The sequence below is a fragment of the Coturnix japonica genome, chromosome 4 (assembly GCF_054131305.1).
Source record: "Coturnix japonica strain WE chromosome 4, WE-NBRP24, whole genome shotgun sequence".
NCBI classification, from domain to species: Eukaryota; Metazoa; Chordata; class Aves; order Galliformes; family Phasianidae; genus Coturnix; species Coturnix japonica.
The window spans coordinates 86,068,320-86,086,340 of NC_140666.1; the positions used below are offsets into that span (position 1 = coordinate 86,068,320).

An 18,021-nucleotide genomic window follows, 5' to 3' on the forward strand; every position below is an offset into this window, starting at 1 on the left:
TTTATTCATCTCAATCCAAACAGAATCCATGCTGACTTTGCAATGGGATCGGGAGCTCTGGGGAGTGCCTGGTTTCACACCTTGTGGAGGAATGTGGGGTATGAGCTGAAGCTGTGGGCATGCCTTGTGAATGACTGAAGTTGTCTCAATGAGGTGCTGCATTGAGCTGCTTCTGCCTTACAGCAGCATTGTCAGCAAAGTAGGAAAAATCCTGAGCTGAAGCTATGGGCATTGCAGGTGAGCTCCCACCTAAGAAGCTCCTCTGCGTGCAGGAAGGTCAGCCAAGGTTAAACTGTGATGTTTCAGATGCATTTATACAAAGACATGCTGAGTCCTCACCTGCTGAGCAGCGACCATCAGCAGCACTGATGGTGCAACTGAGGGAGCTGGGAAAGTGAGATGAGCTCTCATCTCTTTGGTTTGGGGGTTCTTCCTGCCCTTACAGACAGAGACATCACAGTACAATGTAGAGGCTATGGTGAAATTGGTCTGTATTTAATTTTCTTATGTTAAAGAATGAATCAATGAGATATGGCTGTGTACAGTGTCGACAAAATCCTGGTGGGAGAGGAGAGGCTGAGAAGTTTTGTAATGGGCCTCAGGAGGACGTGAGTTTGAGATGAGTGATCTTGGTGCTTCCTGTGGGGATTTCAGTTGGAAAAGTGGGAGGGATTTCCCACCATGGATCCCTGGTCAGATAGAGAGATATATTTGAATATAGCTAGAGTCAATTTCTTTTATTTGAAACATTCTTTTATTTGAAAACTGTGAATGAAACCAAAGAATATGCTGAGAGCATTAAGAATTAGAAGCTTTTAACAGGGAATTCCTTGGAGGTGAGAGGTAGGTTGGGGTATGAGAGCTGAGTTTTGGGTGTAATTAATGTGTAGGCAAAGAAGGATCGTCCAAATGGCCGCACTCCATCAGGGCAGCTGTGTGTGTTGCTGATGGGATCAGGGTGGTGCTTGAGGAGGACGCCTGTGTGCCTTCTGCTGAGCAGCCACGCAGCACTGCTTGCTTACGGTGAGCTCGATCCTGCAAGTGACAACGGAGTGTGAGATGTGGTGGGTTTTGATCATCCGTCTCCTTTGTGCACTTGGAACATTTGATCTCTGTGGTAAGGAGGAACTGAGAGTTGTCTGAAAGTGTCAGAATTTCCTCTCCAGTTACAACCTTTGATTCAACTGGAGGGTGGAAAAGAGAAATGTTGGCTCTCAAACATACCTTTGCACTGGTTGTATTCTCTGGGTAAGTTAAAGATTTCAGAAAAAGTTGTGCCAAAACCTTTTTCCTTCCCTGAGGTTTAGCATCTCTGCTTTCAGCTAAGCAGCCTCTGAATGTGTCTAATTAAGGAGGTAAACTGGCTATAGCTCAAATTGCTGCTGTGAGTGTTGGCATTTGGCTTTGCGGAACACATTCTTATGCATGTTTCTCCTGTTATTTCACAGTGCTTTTGATTCTGCTTCTTCCAACCCTGATTTCTGGAAATCAGGATGGTAGAGGTAATGCAGCCCTGTAGAATGTTTCTGTGTTTTCAGTTTTTGTCTGACACTTTAGAATATATTAAATATTTCTGGAACTGAACCTAGAGATAAGGCAAATTTGTAAAAGGTTTTTGAGAGCTCTCCTTTTCCATTCCCTGTGTCCTGGACATGCAATGACTGCATGAGGGCAGTCAGCAGGGAGCCCGTTCCCCTGCAGAAGCAGGCTGTGCTCTGTGGAGTGAGGCTCCAGGAAGCTCTGCAGGGTGTCAAGGTGGGACTTACTTTGGCAGTGTGTGATGGTGATGGTGATGGCAGTGAGGAGCAGGAGGCAGGAGCAAGCCAGGTTAACACTCATGACTATATCATGGCAGAAATGTGGTGTGTTCTCATTGTTTGTTCCTGCAGGAAGAAAGACGAGAGGGGAATGTCAAGATACCGACCTCATGCTTGGGGATATGTTCGGCTATGGCAGAGCTATCGGGAGGTCTTGTGGCAAAGGGATCTGTCTGGTCTATCTACCACACTGACAGCCATACCTTGATTCACTAAACAGAACCCCAATCATAGAATAGTTATGTGTTTCAAATGGGATTTACCGTTCCTGAACCCACACTGACTGGGCCTGATCCCCTAGGTGACCTTTAATTGGTCCATGATGGCTCCTGAGAGTCATCTCTCCACACATCAGTCAGAACAGGCCTTAATTTAGGCTCTTGAGAGCAAAGCAGCGCTGCTGGCAGAGCCCCATCCTCCCCACAGCTGAGTTACCTGGACCCGGACTGTGCCGGGAGATGTCCTTCATGGTGACCTGGCTGCTCTGGGTGTTGGCAGTGAGGAAGGAGCTGAGTAAAGCTCTTGATGTGACTGGAAGGAAGAAGTGTGTGGATACACAGAGTTAAAACAGATGAGCTTTTGTTCAGCCCTCCAAGACATGGGGGGACTTTGTAGGAGCTTTGTCTTTGGGCAGGGCCGGTACCGTGAGCGGAGCTGCTGGGCAGGGAGCCTGTATGAGGAGGAGCAGTGCCTGTGTGATGAGATGGCTTGGGCAAAGAAGCAGGGCCATGGGGAGTGTGGGAGATGGGCCGGGTTGAGAAGGCACGGGCAGGGGAGCTGAGTGTAAGCGAGGTGGGTGAAGCTGCTGCTGACCTGGGAAGAAGGCAGGTTGTCCAGAGCTGATGTTCCGCATCGCGCTGTTGAAGCTGATGCAGAAATAGATCCCCTCATCTTCTGTACTGAAGGATTTCACCACCAGCCTACAGATGTTTTCAGTCCATGTTGCCTCATAGCGTGGAGATGTTCTTTCACCCCCTTGGAAGATGGTGGTATTGGTACCATAACTGGAGAGAATGTAATGAAGATTCCCATCCCTGTCCAGGCGGATCCAGGAGACTCTCCAGGAGGTTTTGTTTCTCCAGCACTCCAGCTCCAGCCGCTGTCCCTGCTGGGGGTGCTTCATATTCCTGTTGAAACTGACCACCACTGCATCCCTCTGTCGCTGGGCGCCGGTGCAGCCTGTGGGCAGAAGTCGGCCATGTCCCCTCAGGTGCTGCTCAGGAAGAGCTCCCGGGGCCTTTGTGCAGGGCTCTTCCCTGCTGGTGCGGTGTGTGGCAGGCAGGCAGGTGGGCTGTGAGGGTGAATGCGGAGGGAGGTATCGGTGTCCAGCACACTTGTGTGCTGTGCTGGAGTCCCTGGGGACTGAGCGTTGGGAGCGCCGGGCTCTGGAGATGGATGCTGGCCTTGAGAGCAGCCCTTCAGCTGCCTTGTGTGGGCTGCTGCCATTTCCCAGCTTCTTTGCCAGGTGGTTCCCCACTAACAACTGCCCCATGCCCCCTCTCTCCCCTTCCCCATCCCCTCCAGCAACACCAGTCTGAACAGACTCTATTCCTGCTGCGTATTGCACTGCAGTCCCACCGGTCCCACTTCCCTGCGCATCCCTGTTTAGCCCTGAATTCCATCCTTTGGGTTTGCCCCTTCTTTCCCCATGGTCCCTTTTGCCCATGTTCTTGGCCGTGGTGCAGGGGGAATGCCTTCCCCCAGTGTCCTCCTTCCTCCCAGCACAGGTGCCCCGTAAGCCCGCTTCCATACTCACAGAGCCCCAGGCTGAGCAGGAGGAGCAGTGCAGGAGACCCGGCCATCGTCCTCGGGGCGGTGCAGCACAGCGCGGCTGATCTTTGTCACTGAACTTTGGAGGCAGCGTAACTTATAGGAGAGGATGTGATGTCATCAGGACCCTCTTCTGTGAAGAGGTGGCGTTCACTGAAGGTTGATTTCTGAAGAAGTCCAGTAGAGATCCGGAGCTCGGGCTGTGTTTTTTTGCTGCAGTATCTTCAGTTGAGATTCAGACTGACAACACTCCTTGAAATTAAATCATCCATTACAGACTGATGTCTCTCTGCCATTTGGTTCACTCACATCACATCCAGACCTGCTCAAAATGGAACAAGTTCCATGATGTGGACTCTGGCCTCAGGCTATGTTTCTCGTCAGACGTTCTTCTACCTTCTCTTGCTCATCCTTAAGTGGTCTGGTGTTGATCTCAAAGCACGCTGTTTTCTTCGAGAGCAAACAAGAAGTGGGAATGTTTTACAGCACAAATTCATATGCAGTTTTGATTTCCAAGTCCACCTATTTCTGACATGGCTCTTCCCCAGCCCTTTTCTTCTTTGCAATTGTTTTGCAGATGCTGCTTTGTTCAAGGCAGGTCCGTGATGTGAAACCCATCAAAAAAGCCCCATGTGCCAGTGGCATGCAAATTTTTACTTCTTTTTTTCAAAGCAGAATTTTTGTGGTCTTATTCTATAACCACCCTGACAAATATGTGTCAACATTCATGGCCTTTGATGCTGCCTCCAGTTGACCACTCACACATTGGTAAGCGCTGCAGCTTTGCACATATGCAGTAACAACAGTTTCCCTGTGCTGGTGTTATTTTTGTCTTCAGTTGTTATTTCCTGGCTCTGCTGTTATTTGTGATGTGTTGCTGTATTCCTGTTTTGTGATTAAGCCCCCTGTTCCTGAATGCCAGAAACCATGAAATGCTGTGTGGTGCAAGGGCTGTTTTGTGAGAAAATGGGTCAGAATTGTCTGGTTATTCCTGGGCTCATTTCTTTGGGCCTCAACGTATTTTGGTGAGTAAGGAAAGCTGCTGTGGAGCCTTCTAGAATCTGTTATTCTAGGCCTTTGTTGGAGGTTTTAGGACAGCATCACTTAGAGCAGCTTTTTTTTTTTTTTTACAATAAAATGAGAACATTTGGTTTGTCTATCCATTTAATAGCATCACAAGCATGCTCTTTGGGTCTGCTGTAAATACATTCTTCTCAGTCGAAATAGAATCCATTCTACCTTTGAAGTGAGATCAAGAGCTTTGAGGAGTGCCTGACTTCACTGCCTGATGGAGGAACGTGGGGCAGGAGCTGAAGCTGTGGGCATGCCTTGTGTGTGGCTGAAGCTGTCACATGTTTTGTGAGGTGCTGCACTGAGCTGCTTCTGCCTTATACCAGAAATGTGACCAAAGCAGAACAACTTCTCTTTTTAGTGGTTCAGTGTGGTTTGTTTGGAAGGGAACCCGTTGGTGAATGCATTGGGTTGAATGTTTCTTGGGACTGTATTCTCATCCTGCCATGGAGCACGGTTGCCTACACACAGCATCTTGTCTTTAGAGATGTGTTAGATGAAACTCTACAAGAGGAGTACAGGAAAGTTCAGGAAGACCTATTGCCTTCCTTAGTAGGGGCATCTTACTTCCCAATTTCCTCCAAGTATTTCCATATCAATAAAGGTAATAAAGATTGGGGTCTACTGCTGGCCTGTTAATGAGACCTTCTTGTTTTATTTGCAGGAATTGTCGTAATCTCACATTCTCGTCTTGGTGGGGGATTTGAAACACCCAGATGTCTGCTGAGAAAGCAACACAGTGAGCTGCAAGCAATCCCAGAGACTCCTGACATGTGTTGAGGATAACTTTCTGGTGCAGGTATTAGACAAACTGACTGGAGGTGTAATGTTCCTGGAGCTGTTCCTCACCAGCCCACAGGAGCTCATTGAAGAGGTTAAGGTTGGAGGTGTTCTGGGATGCACTGGACACGCTCTGGTGGAGTTTGTGATCTTGAGGAAAACGGACCTGTCAAAAAGCAAAGTCATGATCCTGAACTTCAGGAGAGCAAACCTCAGGATGCTCAAGGATTTACTGTCTGAGTTCCCCTGGGAAGCTGTCCTTACAGACAAAGGAGTGTAGCAGAACTGGCAGCCCTTGAAGGATGCCCTTCTGAGAGCACAGGAGCAAACTGTGGGATGTTCTTGTATAGGCAGAGATGTGTGGCCTGGGAAGAATACAGAAATGCTGTCTGGACATGCAGAGATGGGTAAGGAAAGCCAAGTGCAGATGGAACTGTGTTTGGCAAGGGATGTGAAAAAGAAGAAGGGATTCTACAGGTACATTGATCAGAAGAGACAGACCAAGGAGAGTGTACCCCTCTGATAAATGAGAAGGGGAAAACTTGCTGCAGCAGACACAGAGAAGGCTGAGGTACTCAGCGAGTTCTTTGCCTCAGTCTTCACTGGCAGCCAGGCTTCTCTTGACTCTCACATCCCTGAAGCTCTAGCTGGAAACTGGGGGAGCAAAATACCTCCCACTGTAAGAGAAGAGCAAGTCTGAGACTGTCTCATGAGAATCAATGAGTATCAGTCCTTGGCACCTCAGGGTCATGAAGGAGCTGTCTGAGGTGGTTGCCAAGATACTTTCCATCATATTTAAAAAGCCGTGGCTGTGAGGTGCAGTTGCCAGTGACTGTAGAAAGGGAAACATCACTCCCATTTTTAAGAATGGAAGACCTGGTGAACTACAGAACAGTGAGCCTCATCTCTGTGCCTGGGGAGATGATGGAGAAGATACTTCTGGGTGGCACATGCAAAGTGAGGAGTGATCTGAGACAACCAGCACGTCTTTACCAAGGGCAGACTGTGCCTGACCAATCTGTTTGCCTTCTGTGATGGAGTGATAACGCTGGTAAACAAAGGAATGGCAACAGATGTCAACTACCTGTATCCATACTTAACGAAATTTCAGATAGTAAAGCTAGGAGTTCATTCCTACCACGGAGCTTGGTCAGACATAAAGTTATATCAACATAACCTGTGTCTTTTGAAAGGGTGCTTTTCTTCTTCTGAAACATTAGAAACATGTCTCCTACAGTCTGGCTGTGTGACAGCAGGGATGTCCTGCAAGGGATGGGCTTGTGGTGAGCACGTGTAACGCATGGCTGTGTTGATTTCAGCACTGCTGATGCTCCCTGCTGCTAATATAAGAATATCTGACCTCTTTAGTACGGAGGAATTGAAATCTTTAATGAAGTTTTCAAGCTGTAGTCTCTAATCACAAGTTTTTGTTTCAAACTGAGGGGTCCAAAACCCATCAGACTCAGACATGCAGCTTTTCCGGTGTGAAATGGAGCTGTGGTTTCTGAGCAACTCGCTGTCCCCTTTTCTTTGCAGAGCTGCAGCTCTGAAGGGCTTTGGAAAATCTCATGTGCAACACTCACACATCTTTCCACTGTGTGTTTCCAGTACAGCAGCCAATACAAGACTACACACTGGATATTTCTACTGTAAACCTCACCTGCCTTAAGAAACAGTTTGCAAACCACAACCGCTCCTGCACACTCATCCCCCCACAGTGCTGCCCTATAACCCCAGCAGTAGGTCAGATATCTCCACACATGCATTGCTTGTGCTGCGAGTTTGATACCAGGGCCGAGTGTCAAAGAGTTTGCTTCGTGCAAGAAGATGATAGCTTTGCACAAGCAGCTTGCACAGGCCTCGTGCACCTCATCTCTCAATGCCTTAGAGCTGGGAAGTGCAGCCAGTCGGTAAATGAGCTCCAATGCTGCCACCTTTTGGGAGCCGGTGACAATTGACTCCTGCAGCACAGAGTGGTTTTGCTGCAGCTGGAGGCAGGAGCAACCAGCGTGCAGTTCTGCAGCTCTGATCTCCCGCACACCGCAGAGACTTGCTGTAGTTCTGCACTGAATCTCAAGGCTTTATGTCTACCAGCACCACCTATGGGCTTTCCTCGGGTAAATGATGGTGATGATTGCTCCAGTGCATCCATTTTTGTATGAAGAGCAGTTCCAGTGTTTAATCAGTGAACGGGACTCACAATTCCCACCTTCTGCTGCAGCCCCCATTCCCACAGTCAGGTTTCTGGTGGGTTCTCGTAGCTGTGCTGTTATCCCCACAGCTCTGATCCCACCTCCATCAGTTCAGCATTCACCAAGGAAGCACACAGCCCTCCCTAAAAGGGACAAGGACTGGAGGGTTTCTGGGGCCATTTCTGCAGTGGAGGATAACTTTCCCAGGACGGGGTAGTGCTATGCATCCTCAATGGTTACATCTTAGGAGGGAACTTCAGTTTCTGTGGTTGGTTACAGCTCAGGGAATGGACCAGGTTCTGATTGTCCATCCTTCCTGCCAACAGTGCTGGCTGTATGGCAGCCTATGGCTTTGCTTCATCTGTTTTGTGGTCACTATTGATGATGTTGGTTGCTTAGTTATTTCAACTTGTTATTTCCTCTAGATTTCGCATTACCTTGGAACAAAAAAAAACAAAACCAAACAAAAAAACAACAACCCTCACTGTAGAATGAAACCTGTGAACACAACCCTCAAACAGGATATCTTATTCAAAAGAGGCTGCCTTAATGCACCCTTCTGCCATCAACAAGACAAACTAAATTCAGTGCTAGGTTTCACTTTTAGCAGCCTGGTGCCCACTGCTCTAAAGGGGAGTGTTTGCTGTTTTCCATACCAGAGGAGGTTCAGAAAAGGGCAAAAAGGAGGACTGGATGTCTGAGATGGATTTGGAGTATTAAGGCTGGGACTTGTTAGCTTGAAAATACGTGGTCTAAATGAGTATTCACTGGAGGTCTCCAGATTTGTGACTGGCAGGTGGGTGCAGAAGGGGCTTGAGGGCCCACTGCCTCTTTCAATCAATACAAAAAGTAAGGGGCAGCAGATGAAGCTGCTGATGGTCAGGATTAAGTCTAAAGCAGCCATCCATCACCCACAGATATCCTTGCTGAGGAGCGCTGAGCATGCAGAGCCTGGACAAGCACTTGGAAAAGGGGTCTGTTGTGTGTTACTCCATAGTTGGCACCAGGCTCAGGAAATCTTGTTCACTGAACAAGGCTGAAATACTCAGGGGATGTATCACATATAGCTGTCCTGTCATTATTCCTTACCCATCTGCATGGAGACAGAACAGAGGTCTGAATGTACCTGAACGTGCTCTGAATCAAACCTGTCTTTTTAATGTTCTTAAAATATAAGATCTCATTACAATGTGTCATTTTAAGGAAGCCATTTGCTACAAAAAAACACCCGTTTCCCCTGAAACACTCTCAGTTTTCTATTTATCTCATTCTTGAATGCAGAGCAGTTGAATCTTAGCTGTTGTTGGTCTCACAAGGACGTTTATCCCCAGGGATGAGCCCTGCAGCACTGCGTGGCTCTCCCAGCATCTCTGTCCTCTTAACCACAGAGAAAGGGCAGGGTGCATGAACCCATTTTCAGTGCGTGTGTACATTTCAGTCTAAAGGAGATGCATACACAAGCTCAGCTGTAAAACCCCACAGCCTGTTGACCCAGTGGATGTCAAAAAAAAAGGTGTAGGACTTGGCAAAATGCCTTTGTTTGTGAGCCCAGGAATTGGGGAGAGGAGGGACACAGGGTTGGGGACCAGGAGAGCGTCTCCTTGGGGTGACAGTACAGTGACTCTGTACAGTGGGATGGGGACCCACCATTGCATCCTGGGCCAGCGTGTGTTGGAGTGCCAGCAAGGCACGGTTTGCCCTGAGTGTGTATCCAAAGAAAGGCATTTCTAAGTGACAGCACAGTAAATCCTTAGTGATCCTCATCAGTGATGAGTGAGCCAACTGAGAACAAACTGGCTGGGGGGAAGGTGCGTATTTCTGCAATGGCTTTTCCACTGCTCAATTTCTGTGCAGCCTCAGCATTTCTGTATGTATAACTGTATGTATAATTGAGCATTCAGCAACTCTGTCTGCTGTGAGCCTCCTTCTGTGCAGTGAGGAGGGGGCAGAAGGCTGGAGGGTTTCTGGGAGGACAAGCGAAACAAGGAAGAAACAGGGAGGCAACCACCTGGAGAACATCACTGGGTGACACTGTGGCCACAAGGCCTTCCTGCTCTCTGCCCTCAGCAGTCACACACCTGTTTTTCCATGGGGTTTCACCACAAACACCCCTTTCTCACTCGCCCTGCAGTGCAGCATCCCTGACCTTTGCCTGTCATTGAGCTTTCAACTTCTTTCAGGTTAAGAACAAGAAAAAACCCAACACACTGGGGGCTCGTTTTCTCAGATGCAAAAGCTTCTTTTCATCAGTGGTCCTGTTTCTTTCTTACGTACACTCTGGAAGAACTCTATGACAGGGGAGTGATTTTTCCACCAGCTCTTGCATTTGTGAAACCATCCTCTCAGATCTCTGAGGCACACTGACCCCAAAACCCCCCACTGATGAGTGGTGGCATTATCAGATTTTGTTCACAGTTTCCTTTGGTGAAGTGTAAAAGCTGCATTTCGGAAGCAGGCGCAGAGCCCTGGGCTGCTGCTACTTGTCCTCTCCTGTGATTGCATGCATCTGAGCTGCAGGTTTTGTTTGAGCTCTAATGGAGCAACTGAATTGGGGAATTCAGAAGAGAAGTGGATTTCTAGCTGCCTGTTACGGTCATTTACCCATGGAAAGGGAGTCAGAGCTGAACACCCATCACAGAACTGAATTTTTGCCAGAAAATATGCACCTGGCTGCACATCCCCAAGGCTGGGCAGTGCCGTGCTGCTGGGCTCCTCTGCCTGTTATCAGCTGCTGCTCCACTGATTCGGCCTTGGGACAGGCTGTGTCTGTCTGCGGGCTGAACTCCCTCCGCAGATTTTTGCAGGCTTTAACCCCTTCTTGCTCCCCAGCTCCTTGCTGAGCTTGTAATCCCTTGTCGACCAAATCCAAGCCAAATTAGGGCCACAAGGCACCAGCCTGCAGAGCTGAATGATATATTTACTGCTTCTAACATCGTTACGAGGTGTGCAGTCACCTCTCAAAGTGTTCCTTACAAAAGTCATCAACCAGCAGAGCCCAGAGCATCTTTCCAGCCCGGCTGCACCCATCTGGTACCCCAGTCCCAGTGCAGATCCAGCTGCTGTGCTCCCAAAGTCTCCTTGAGAAAGGCTCAGCACAGTGCAGGATCTGAGCCAGTCCTCTGCAATATCCTCGCTGGGTCATATCCCAGCAGGGCTCAGAAGCACGCAGGCGATGCTCCACAGCTTTTCCTAGCAGGATTTACTTTCTGTGAGCTCTAAGCCACAGCCTCCTTCGCAGCCCTGTGGGGAGATAATGCCAATCAGTTTTTGGTCCCCCCACCCCTCCACCCCAATCCCAGGCTGTGTCTGGGTGCAGTGCTTACGATAGAAGCGGCGGATGGTGGGGATCAGGCTCAGCAGGAGCAGCAGGTTGATGGCAGCCAGCGGGATCCAGACCAGGGGGCTGCAGGCACCTGCAAGGGGGGACAGGGTGAGGAGCTGCCCCTTCAGCTCAGCACTGCAGCACTGGGTGGAGGAGCACGGGGTGAGGGAAGAGAAAAGCAGCTCTTGTTCTCAGGAAGGGTGAGGCCATGAGCATCACCCCAGGGTATCCCTTGAGGATGCACTAAACCAAAGACTCATGGGAAACTTAGGTTCTGATAACCTTTTTTGTGGCATTCTTACTGCTGCAGGGATCCACCTGATGCTGCATCCAGGGGGGCTACACCCCTGGGGAGCACTGGAGCCAAAAGGAAACCCTTCCTGGCCCCTACACCCACGTAGAACCCAGGGCACTGCTCCTGGAGCAAAGCTCCCCATGAAGCAGCCAGAGCTGATGCATTCCCGTACCTTTTTTGTTGATAGATTTGTTTATGGGTTTACACCTCGTTGGTTTCTTGGTGAACGGGGCCAGCGTGGACTTTGAAGGCAGAGGCAAAACATCGACTGTTTGGGAGAGAGGTAGAATAGTGTTAATGTCACACTGAGCACAGCAAGCGGGGGGGGGGGGGGGAGGGGAGCTGGAAATGGCAGCTTTTAAAATGACACCCATCATAGAATCACAGAATAATCTGGTGAAAGGGACCTTAAAGCCCATCTGGTTCCAACCTCCCTGACATAGAACCCCCCTCCCACCAGATTAGGGTGCCTGAAGTCCCATCTCACCCAGCCCTGAGCACCTCCAGGAATGGGGCACCCACAGCTCCTCTGGGCAGCCTGTATCAGGTCGTGCACCGTTGCAAACGTTGATGTTAATTAAAATTGAGAGCTGTTTGGATCTCCTAATAAACAAAAAACCCCAAAACATCTTGAGACCATTTGAGATTGCATGTTGGGTGGGATGTAAGGAGCATCTGAGCTCCTCGGTGGTGAGAAAGTCCCATAGTGTTAATAAAAAGTTAAGTGAGCAAACACAGGCAGGATTAAAGCAGAAAAAAGGGAAAAATCCCCAGGTTGCGCTTACAGCCAGGCAAACCTCACCATTTATTTTAAGGTTTTACATTACTACCTGTTGGTTTCCAACCCCGTGTTCTTTACACAGGAATTGCAGCAGCACAGGGGGCTCTCAGGGGTCTCTAGATCTCTTCTGTATTCACATTACTTCAGTTGTTGCTCAGAACTGCACTATTTTGTCTAATAAAATGATAGATCTAAGGGGACTTAGAGGCGATTTGTTTTATCCTGGCTATTGAAGGGGAAAAAATATATATATTCAGCAGAGTTGAATCTTTTCCAGCCATCTGCTGGGGCTCAGTTATAAATTGGAGTGTCCTTGGCGGTGCTGAATTTCAGCCATGTTTTTCATGCCTTGCTTTTGGGACATAGATAGGTGCATAGCTGATAAAGAAAACAGTTCTCCTTTATCTGAAACCAGCTTCTGTTTGAAGCAGCACCGATCCCGAAGGGAACTTTGAGACAGCACAGTCAATGTGAGATGTGGGGTATATGTGCAAAAAGCAAGTAGGGGTGTTTTAGAGCCAGCTGCATCTCAATTCAGTATGTTTTTGTCTCCCCAGAAGCCCACCAAGAAATGCAGTGTAGCTCTTTGATGCATTTTCTGACTTATCCCATCTCATAAAGCCCTGAAACCCCAACCTTACACCTCCAGACTGGGAACTCATACACCAACATGCTCCCCATCATCCCAGCCCACTGCCGCACAACTTGGAGCCCCAGGAGTGATGCTCACCCACACTGAGCTGGGTCCCAGTGCCCATGATGAGCTGTGAGGACTGGATGGTGCAGCAGTAGTAGGTTCCATTGTCGGAGCCGTGGAGCTGGCTGATGTGCAGCCTGTAGGAGTGGTGGGAACTCGTCCCGCGGATGCTGAACTTCTCCTGGCTGATGTTTGTGCCGTACGTGGCTTTTCCCAGCAGACTGGAAAATAGCAAGAACTCAAAGTGTTGCCTGTCCTGGTTCCAGCGGTACCAGTAAACCCCGGTGTGCTCCTTCTTCATCGGGCAGACGATTTCTGTGCTGTTGTTTGTTTGGGCAAAAATATGTTCTGGAGTCCAGGATGAAAGTAGATTTGTACAGAAACCTACAAAAAGAGGCAGGAACACAGAGCTGTGTGTTTTACCTTCGTTAGAAACATAGGTTGGAAAAGATCTTCAAGATCCCCAGGTCCAACCATCAGCCTGACCTTCTGGATCCCACCATGACCCATGTCCCTCAGTGCCACGTTCACTTGTCTCTTAAAGCCTAACTTTTCCTTCTGTGATCAGTAAATAGCATCAAACCAGAGCCCCTCTGGCAGAAACATCAGCCTGTATTACAAGCTAGACACAGTAATCCTTATGGGTCCCCTCCAAATCTGATTTTCTGTGATTCTATTGTGGAATCGTTTGAGTTAGAAGGGACCCTACATGGTCGTCTAGTCCAACTCCCCTGCAATGAACTGAGACACCTACAGCTCCATCAGGTGCTTGGAGCCTGGTCTGTGGTTCTGTGATATTCCTTCAGAGGCCTTTTTGGCTTCCCAGCTACTCTTTGTATATATATTTTGGCAAAACCAACTACTTCACCCCACAACCAGTCATCCAGAAATGGAGCTCAGTGGCAGAGAGGTATGGAGGAATGATTTTAAGAGTGCTATATTCTTTGTATTCTCTCAGTTTTGGAATCCAGAGATCCTTTTGAGCCCCCTTCACTCCCTTATTTTAGTTGCTAAAACTTTTAGATTATTTCTGTTGTTTCGTATTTATAAACCTCTGAACAACTCCAGAGCTGTTGCTGTGGGATGTGTTGCTCTCTTCCTAAAACACATCTCTAGAAATGGCAGAGAAAATGTGGAAAGGTTGGGAAAATGAATATAAAGCTAATGCCATTTCATTTTATTTGGTATTTATTTTTCGATGGATCTTTTTCATAAGAGTTTTGCGATGTGGAGAAGAAGAACAACTCAAAGGTAGCAAAAGGATTTGAAAGCTTCAGTTTGGCGTCGTATCGCCTTGTTTGGGCTGTTCAGGTACTGTGGAAATATTATCTCAGGTCCGAGCAGATAGGAGTGGTGTTTGTGTGTGAGAGGAGGCAGCTGGCATGGCCTTGGGGAAGGAAAACAGGAGCTGGAGCAGAGCTTTCTGTTCAGTAAATAATCCTGTGCAGCTGCACATCCTTGTGAAAAACAGCCTCAGGAGATAAGGATGCTTTCCCTTCTCCTGCCTGTTTCCCAGGCAAGATTTAGAGCCATGCAGAAAGCTGAACAGAGCCCTTTCCCCCCCTTATTTTTTGCCTTAAAATGTGCATATTCCTTCAAAACCCCATGGCCTCTGTTGCAAACTGCCCTGTGCAGCCCTAGCCCTGCAAGCCCACTGCACAGCCAAGCGCTTGGCCCTGGCTGCCCCATCCTGGTGTGTGGTTTGGCTGGGAGCAGGGAGTCAGGTGGGAATGGGGCAGCAGCTCAGGAATGGAGCCATGGGGGCCAATAGGTTTCCCTTTACCCATGTGGGGCAAACTGGGATTTGCTGTGATCTTATTCAGAGGGAAACTAGCCAGCCCCACCATACTGTGGTGCTTTTCTCCCTGCAGGCACCTTCTTGTTTGTCTTAGTTATTTAATTTTCCCCATCTGGGGCTTTTGGTTCAACTGGTGGGTTTGTTGGGGGCCTGGGATGTCCTTGCCACTGCACTGGGACAACTCTGTATGTACTATATATATGTAGAATACGTACACCGACTGTACATTCAGTCCATATCCCCTGCAAGCCCCCAGCCATCATGTTTTATGATGGGAATTATAGAACCGTAGAATCATTAAGGTTTGAAAAGGTGTCTAAGATCATCCAGTCTGACCATCCACCTACCACCACCGTGCCCACTATCCATGTTCCTCAGTGCCACATCCCCATGGTTCCTGACCATCTGCATGGACAGTGACTCCACCACCTCCCTGTGCACTGTGTTCCAGTGCCTCACTGCTCTTCCTGAGTAGAAATGCTCCCTAATGCCCAACCTGATCCTCTCCTGGCACAACTTGAAGCCATCTCCTCTCATCCTATCACTATTACCTGGGATTAGCGATTTCAATTGCCCTCATCCAGAGGTATCCCTCTTACCTGGGAGCTGCAGGCAGAGCCAGAGCCAGAGCCATGGCCGGGCCATGGTGGCCATGTCCATCATCATCCAGCTGTGTGCAGGTGCTGCTGGTGTTGGCTGGTGAGAAGTCCCCGCTCTGACAATCAGGTGTAGGGGCGACGGGTCGGGCTTGCTGCTTTTTAATGATTTCCTCCTATTTCACCATCTGGCATTTCTTCCTGTTGTAAAATCTGGCCTCTGTGTATCAGAGAGCAGCAAGCTGGCTCGGAGGGCACGGAATGAATAAAACAACCCCCTTTGGCTGTTTTCTGTAGAAATCAATTTGCGTTCTAAATGAGAAGATGCAACTCCAGGCACTCTGCCATTTGCTTCAGCAGAAGGCAGCAGAATTAACTGCAGCCTCCGGGGTTCACTGCGTATCAAACCATCCTCGTGCAGGAAACATTCCGTCCTGGGCCTGGAAAATGCTGAGAGCTCCCCATGAAGCGCACGAGGGAGGCATCGCAGAATGCTTTGAAGACAACAGCAAGAAACCTCAAACAAATTTAGTGGCTGACAAACCACAAAAGTAAGGAAATTCTGCTCAGGCTCTTCACCTGACCCTGAGCTTTGACACCGAGTGCCTCATTCACAGAAGTATTGAAGTGATAGGTGAAGGATTTGAAGCACGAGTGGTTTGGGATTTGAGCAGTGAAATGCACAGTGTGAAAGTGCAGGGAGCGGTGGGTGCAGGGCTTGCAAGCCCTCAGAATTCCCATCTTTGGGAAGAAATGGATGGTGTGCTGTCCTTTTCTTCTCTCCCGTTGCTGGGGTTCCCTGCTGTCTCGTACCCACAGGGCCTTTAGGGGGGCTGTGCAGCTCCCCATCCCTCACTCTTGGGCATCTCACACACAGACATGAGGCCCCCCCTGAAGCTGTGAGTTGCCAGATGAATGGGAAGAGAAAAAGGATTTTCCATCTCATCTGATGTAGTTTTTTTCACATTTTCACCAGATTTTTCTATGCTGCTTTAACACATTCCCCCCCCACACCGCACCCCTCCACCCTTCTGTTTAATACGATTTCCTGCTACAACCACCCAGAGCCTTGCGGTGAAGGGTAACATGTTGGGTTGGCTGAATTGTTCCTTAACTCTTTCCTGGAAGGAACAGCCCAGAGGTCATTTCAGTGCTTTCCAGCTCATTTCATTCCTTTAAGTGTTCAGCCCTTCTCACAGGGTGCAGCCTTCCATCAGAGCTGTGCTGGCAGCACCTCATTCTCTATAGTTTCTGCTTATTGCTGGTGCCTTTCTTTGGGTAGAGGCCCACCAGGAGGACACTGAGAGGTTTTGGGGTGGTGGGAGGTTTGTGGTGGCCCCAAAGGAGAGCGAGCCCAGCTCCAGGCTGCACATAAAGGCAAGGGAGAGCACCTGGTTGCAGGGGAGAGGAGGGGAACTGCAGTGCAGTGACTCAGACAAGGCAGGCAGATTTTAATTGCATTTTCAGGGAGTGACGGAGTGCAGTATTCTCACTAAGGCTGCAGTGAACTCAAAATGCTGTCCCCAAATGGGGCTGGTCCCCATCATTAGCACATGGTTGTATTTCCCCGCTCCAACGCTCCCATTTGAGGACCCACACATAGAGGCTGTGGGGTCCTTTATATCAAGGGATTTCATTTCAGAAATGCCACTTCAAGTGGGTTTTCCCACTGCATGTGAGTTGTCCTGCCTGCTGCCATGGCTGGATCTCCCCTTTTCCACCTCTTTGTCTGCTGACCCCTGCTCATCTTCTGACCTCCTGGCCAGGACCAGAGTGCTCCCAGAGATGGAGTAAGCACTGTTACATCCTTGGGCACGGGGCACATTACTGTGGGCTTCAAATGCTGCCAGAAGGTTGGTGACAGTGGCTTGTCGAAAGCAGACACTTTGAGTTTTGAGGGTTCCCCAGGCTTTGAGCACCTGATGGGGCTGTAAGTTTTTGTAGCAGGGGTTGAACAAGGTAGCCTTTAAGGGTCCCTTCCAACTCAAATGATCTTAGGATTATAGCAGCTTTAGAGGTACTTCCCTGCAGCATTTTAACATACATTTGTACAATGGAAAGAAAAGAATATTAACAACGTAAAAGTGTAAAGCTGTTAGAGTTTTGTGGCTTTCTTTCTTTTTCTGTTCAAAACAAGACCGTTCTCAGGGCTGGGTGCTGCTCCCAGTAAACACACCAGAGGTGGGATGCCTGTGTCTGGCAGCCCATCGCCAACAACAGCCCCAGAGCCGTGGGAGCGTGCAGGCAGCCAGGTGCTGCTTATCGCATCCCCGCTTTGTTTGGGGCTGCTGTCTGGGAAGAGCACAGGGGGGTTGAGCTGAACCCATCTGTTGGCACAAACAAGAGGTGTTTGTGACCTTGCTGGGGCGCAGCGGCTCCTGTGGGACCCTAATCACGAGCTTTGCTGGCGGCTGGGGCAAGATGGAGGGGAATCTTTGAATTTTCATGCGTCTGTGCTGCTTGCCTCACAGTTTCTAGTGAGATTTAAGTCTTTAATATCATCAGTGAAAGCCAACCTTCTCGATCCTTTGCCCAGCCACATCCCTGTCCCATCTGCACAGTCTTCTCCTTGCCCATCCCCTCACCTCACCTTCCCAGCACCAATTTCCTGCTCCTTTGCCAGCTCTGTAACATTTCCAGCTGTATTCCCCCACCCGTGATGTCCTCCTTTCAGCACAATGTGTTGCTTTGGGGAACTGGAGCAAAGCATGGGGAAAGAAGGGGTCACTGCAGTGAAGAAGCACGACCCAGTGGGGTCCCCAGCTCTACTGAAATCCCATTTTGCAGCAGAGCAGTGAGCCAGGCTGTGCTGGGTGTGCAGGGGCTGGAGAGGGGCACTGCCCACCGGGGATGGTCAGACCCAGGGGGCTGAGCTGCCCTGGAGCTCCTCAGTAGCCACAAA

General features: G+C 49.1%; 2 protein-coding genes and 1 long non-coding RNA gene across 10 annotated transcripts in view; 1 reads left to right on the forward strand and 2 right to left on the reverse strand.

The window, feature by feature from the left end:
• Positions 1 to 6,614, forward strand: part of LOC107314060 (uncharacterized) — a 65,719-nt gene extending 59,105 nt beyond the window's left edge. For all 7 annotated transcript variants that reach the window (XR_014946073.1, XR_014946076.1, XR_014946071.1 and 4 more), the window contains one exon: positions 5,323 to 6,614. This is a non-coding gene — a long non-coding RNA (uncharacterized LOC107314060). The remainder of the gene's footprint in view (positions 1 to 5,322) is intronic.
• On the reverse strand, positions 619 to 3,937 carry LOC146761173 (uncharacterized). 2 transcript variants are annotated; one of them, XM_085547527.1, is made up of 5 exons: positions 3,574 to 3,937; positions 2,631 to 2,996; positions 2,253 to 2,348; positions 1,767 to 1,883; positions 623 to 1,035 (listed from the first exon to the last, which is right to left on the reverse strand). In XM_085547527.1, the coding sequence occupies exons 1-5, from the start codon at positions 3,617 to 3,619 to the stop codon at positions 1,019 to 1,021; spliced, it is 642 nt and encodes a 213-aa protein (XP_085403653.1). In that variant the 5' UTR covers positions 3,620 to 3,937; the 3' UTR covers positions 623 to 1,018. The 2 variants fall into 2 exon arrangements, with proteins under 2 accessions (XP_085403652.1, XP_085403653.1); XM_085547526.1 differs by having other exon boundaries at positions 619 to 1,035; positions 2,631 to 3,937.
• A 3,913-nt stretch (positions 6,615 to 10,527) lies between the features above and the next one.
• Positions 10,528 to 16,130, reverse strand: CD8B (CD8 subunit beta). Its single transcript, XM_015862945.3, has 5 exons — positions 15,123 to 16,130; positions 12,759 to 13,109; positions 11,420 to 11,515; positions 10,954 to 11,043; positions 10,528 to 10,870 (listed from the first exon to the last, which is right to left on the reverse strand). The coding sequence occupies exons 1-5, from the start codon at positions 15,187 to 15,189 to the stop codon at positions 10,830 to 10,832; spliced, it is 645 nt and encodes a 214-aa protein (XP_015718431.2). The 5' UTR covers positions 15,190 to 16,130; the 3' UTR covers positions 10,528 to 10,829.
• Between the last annotated feature and the right edge of the window lie 1,891 nt (positions 16,131 to 18,021).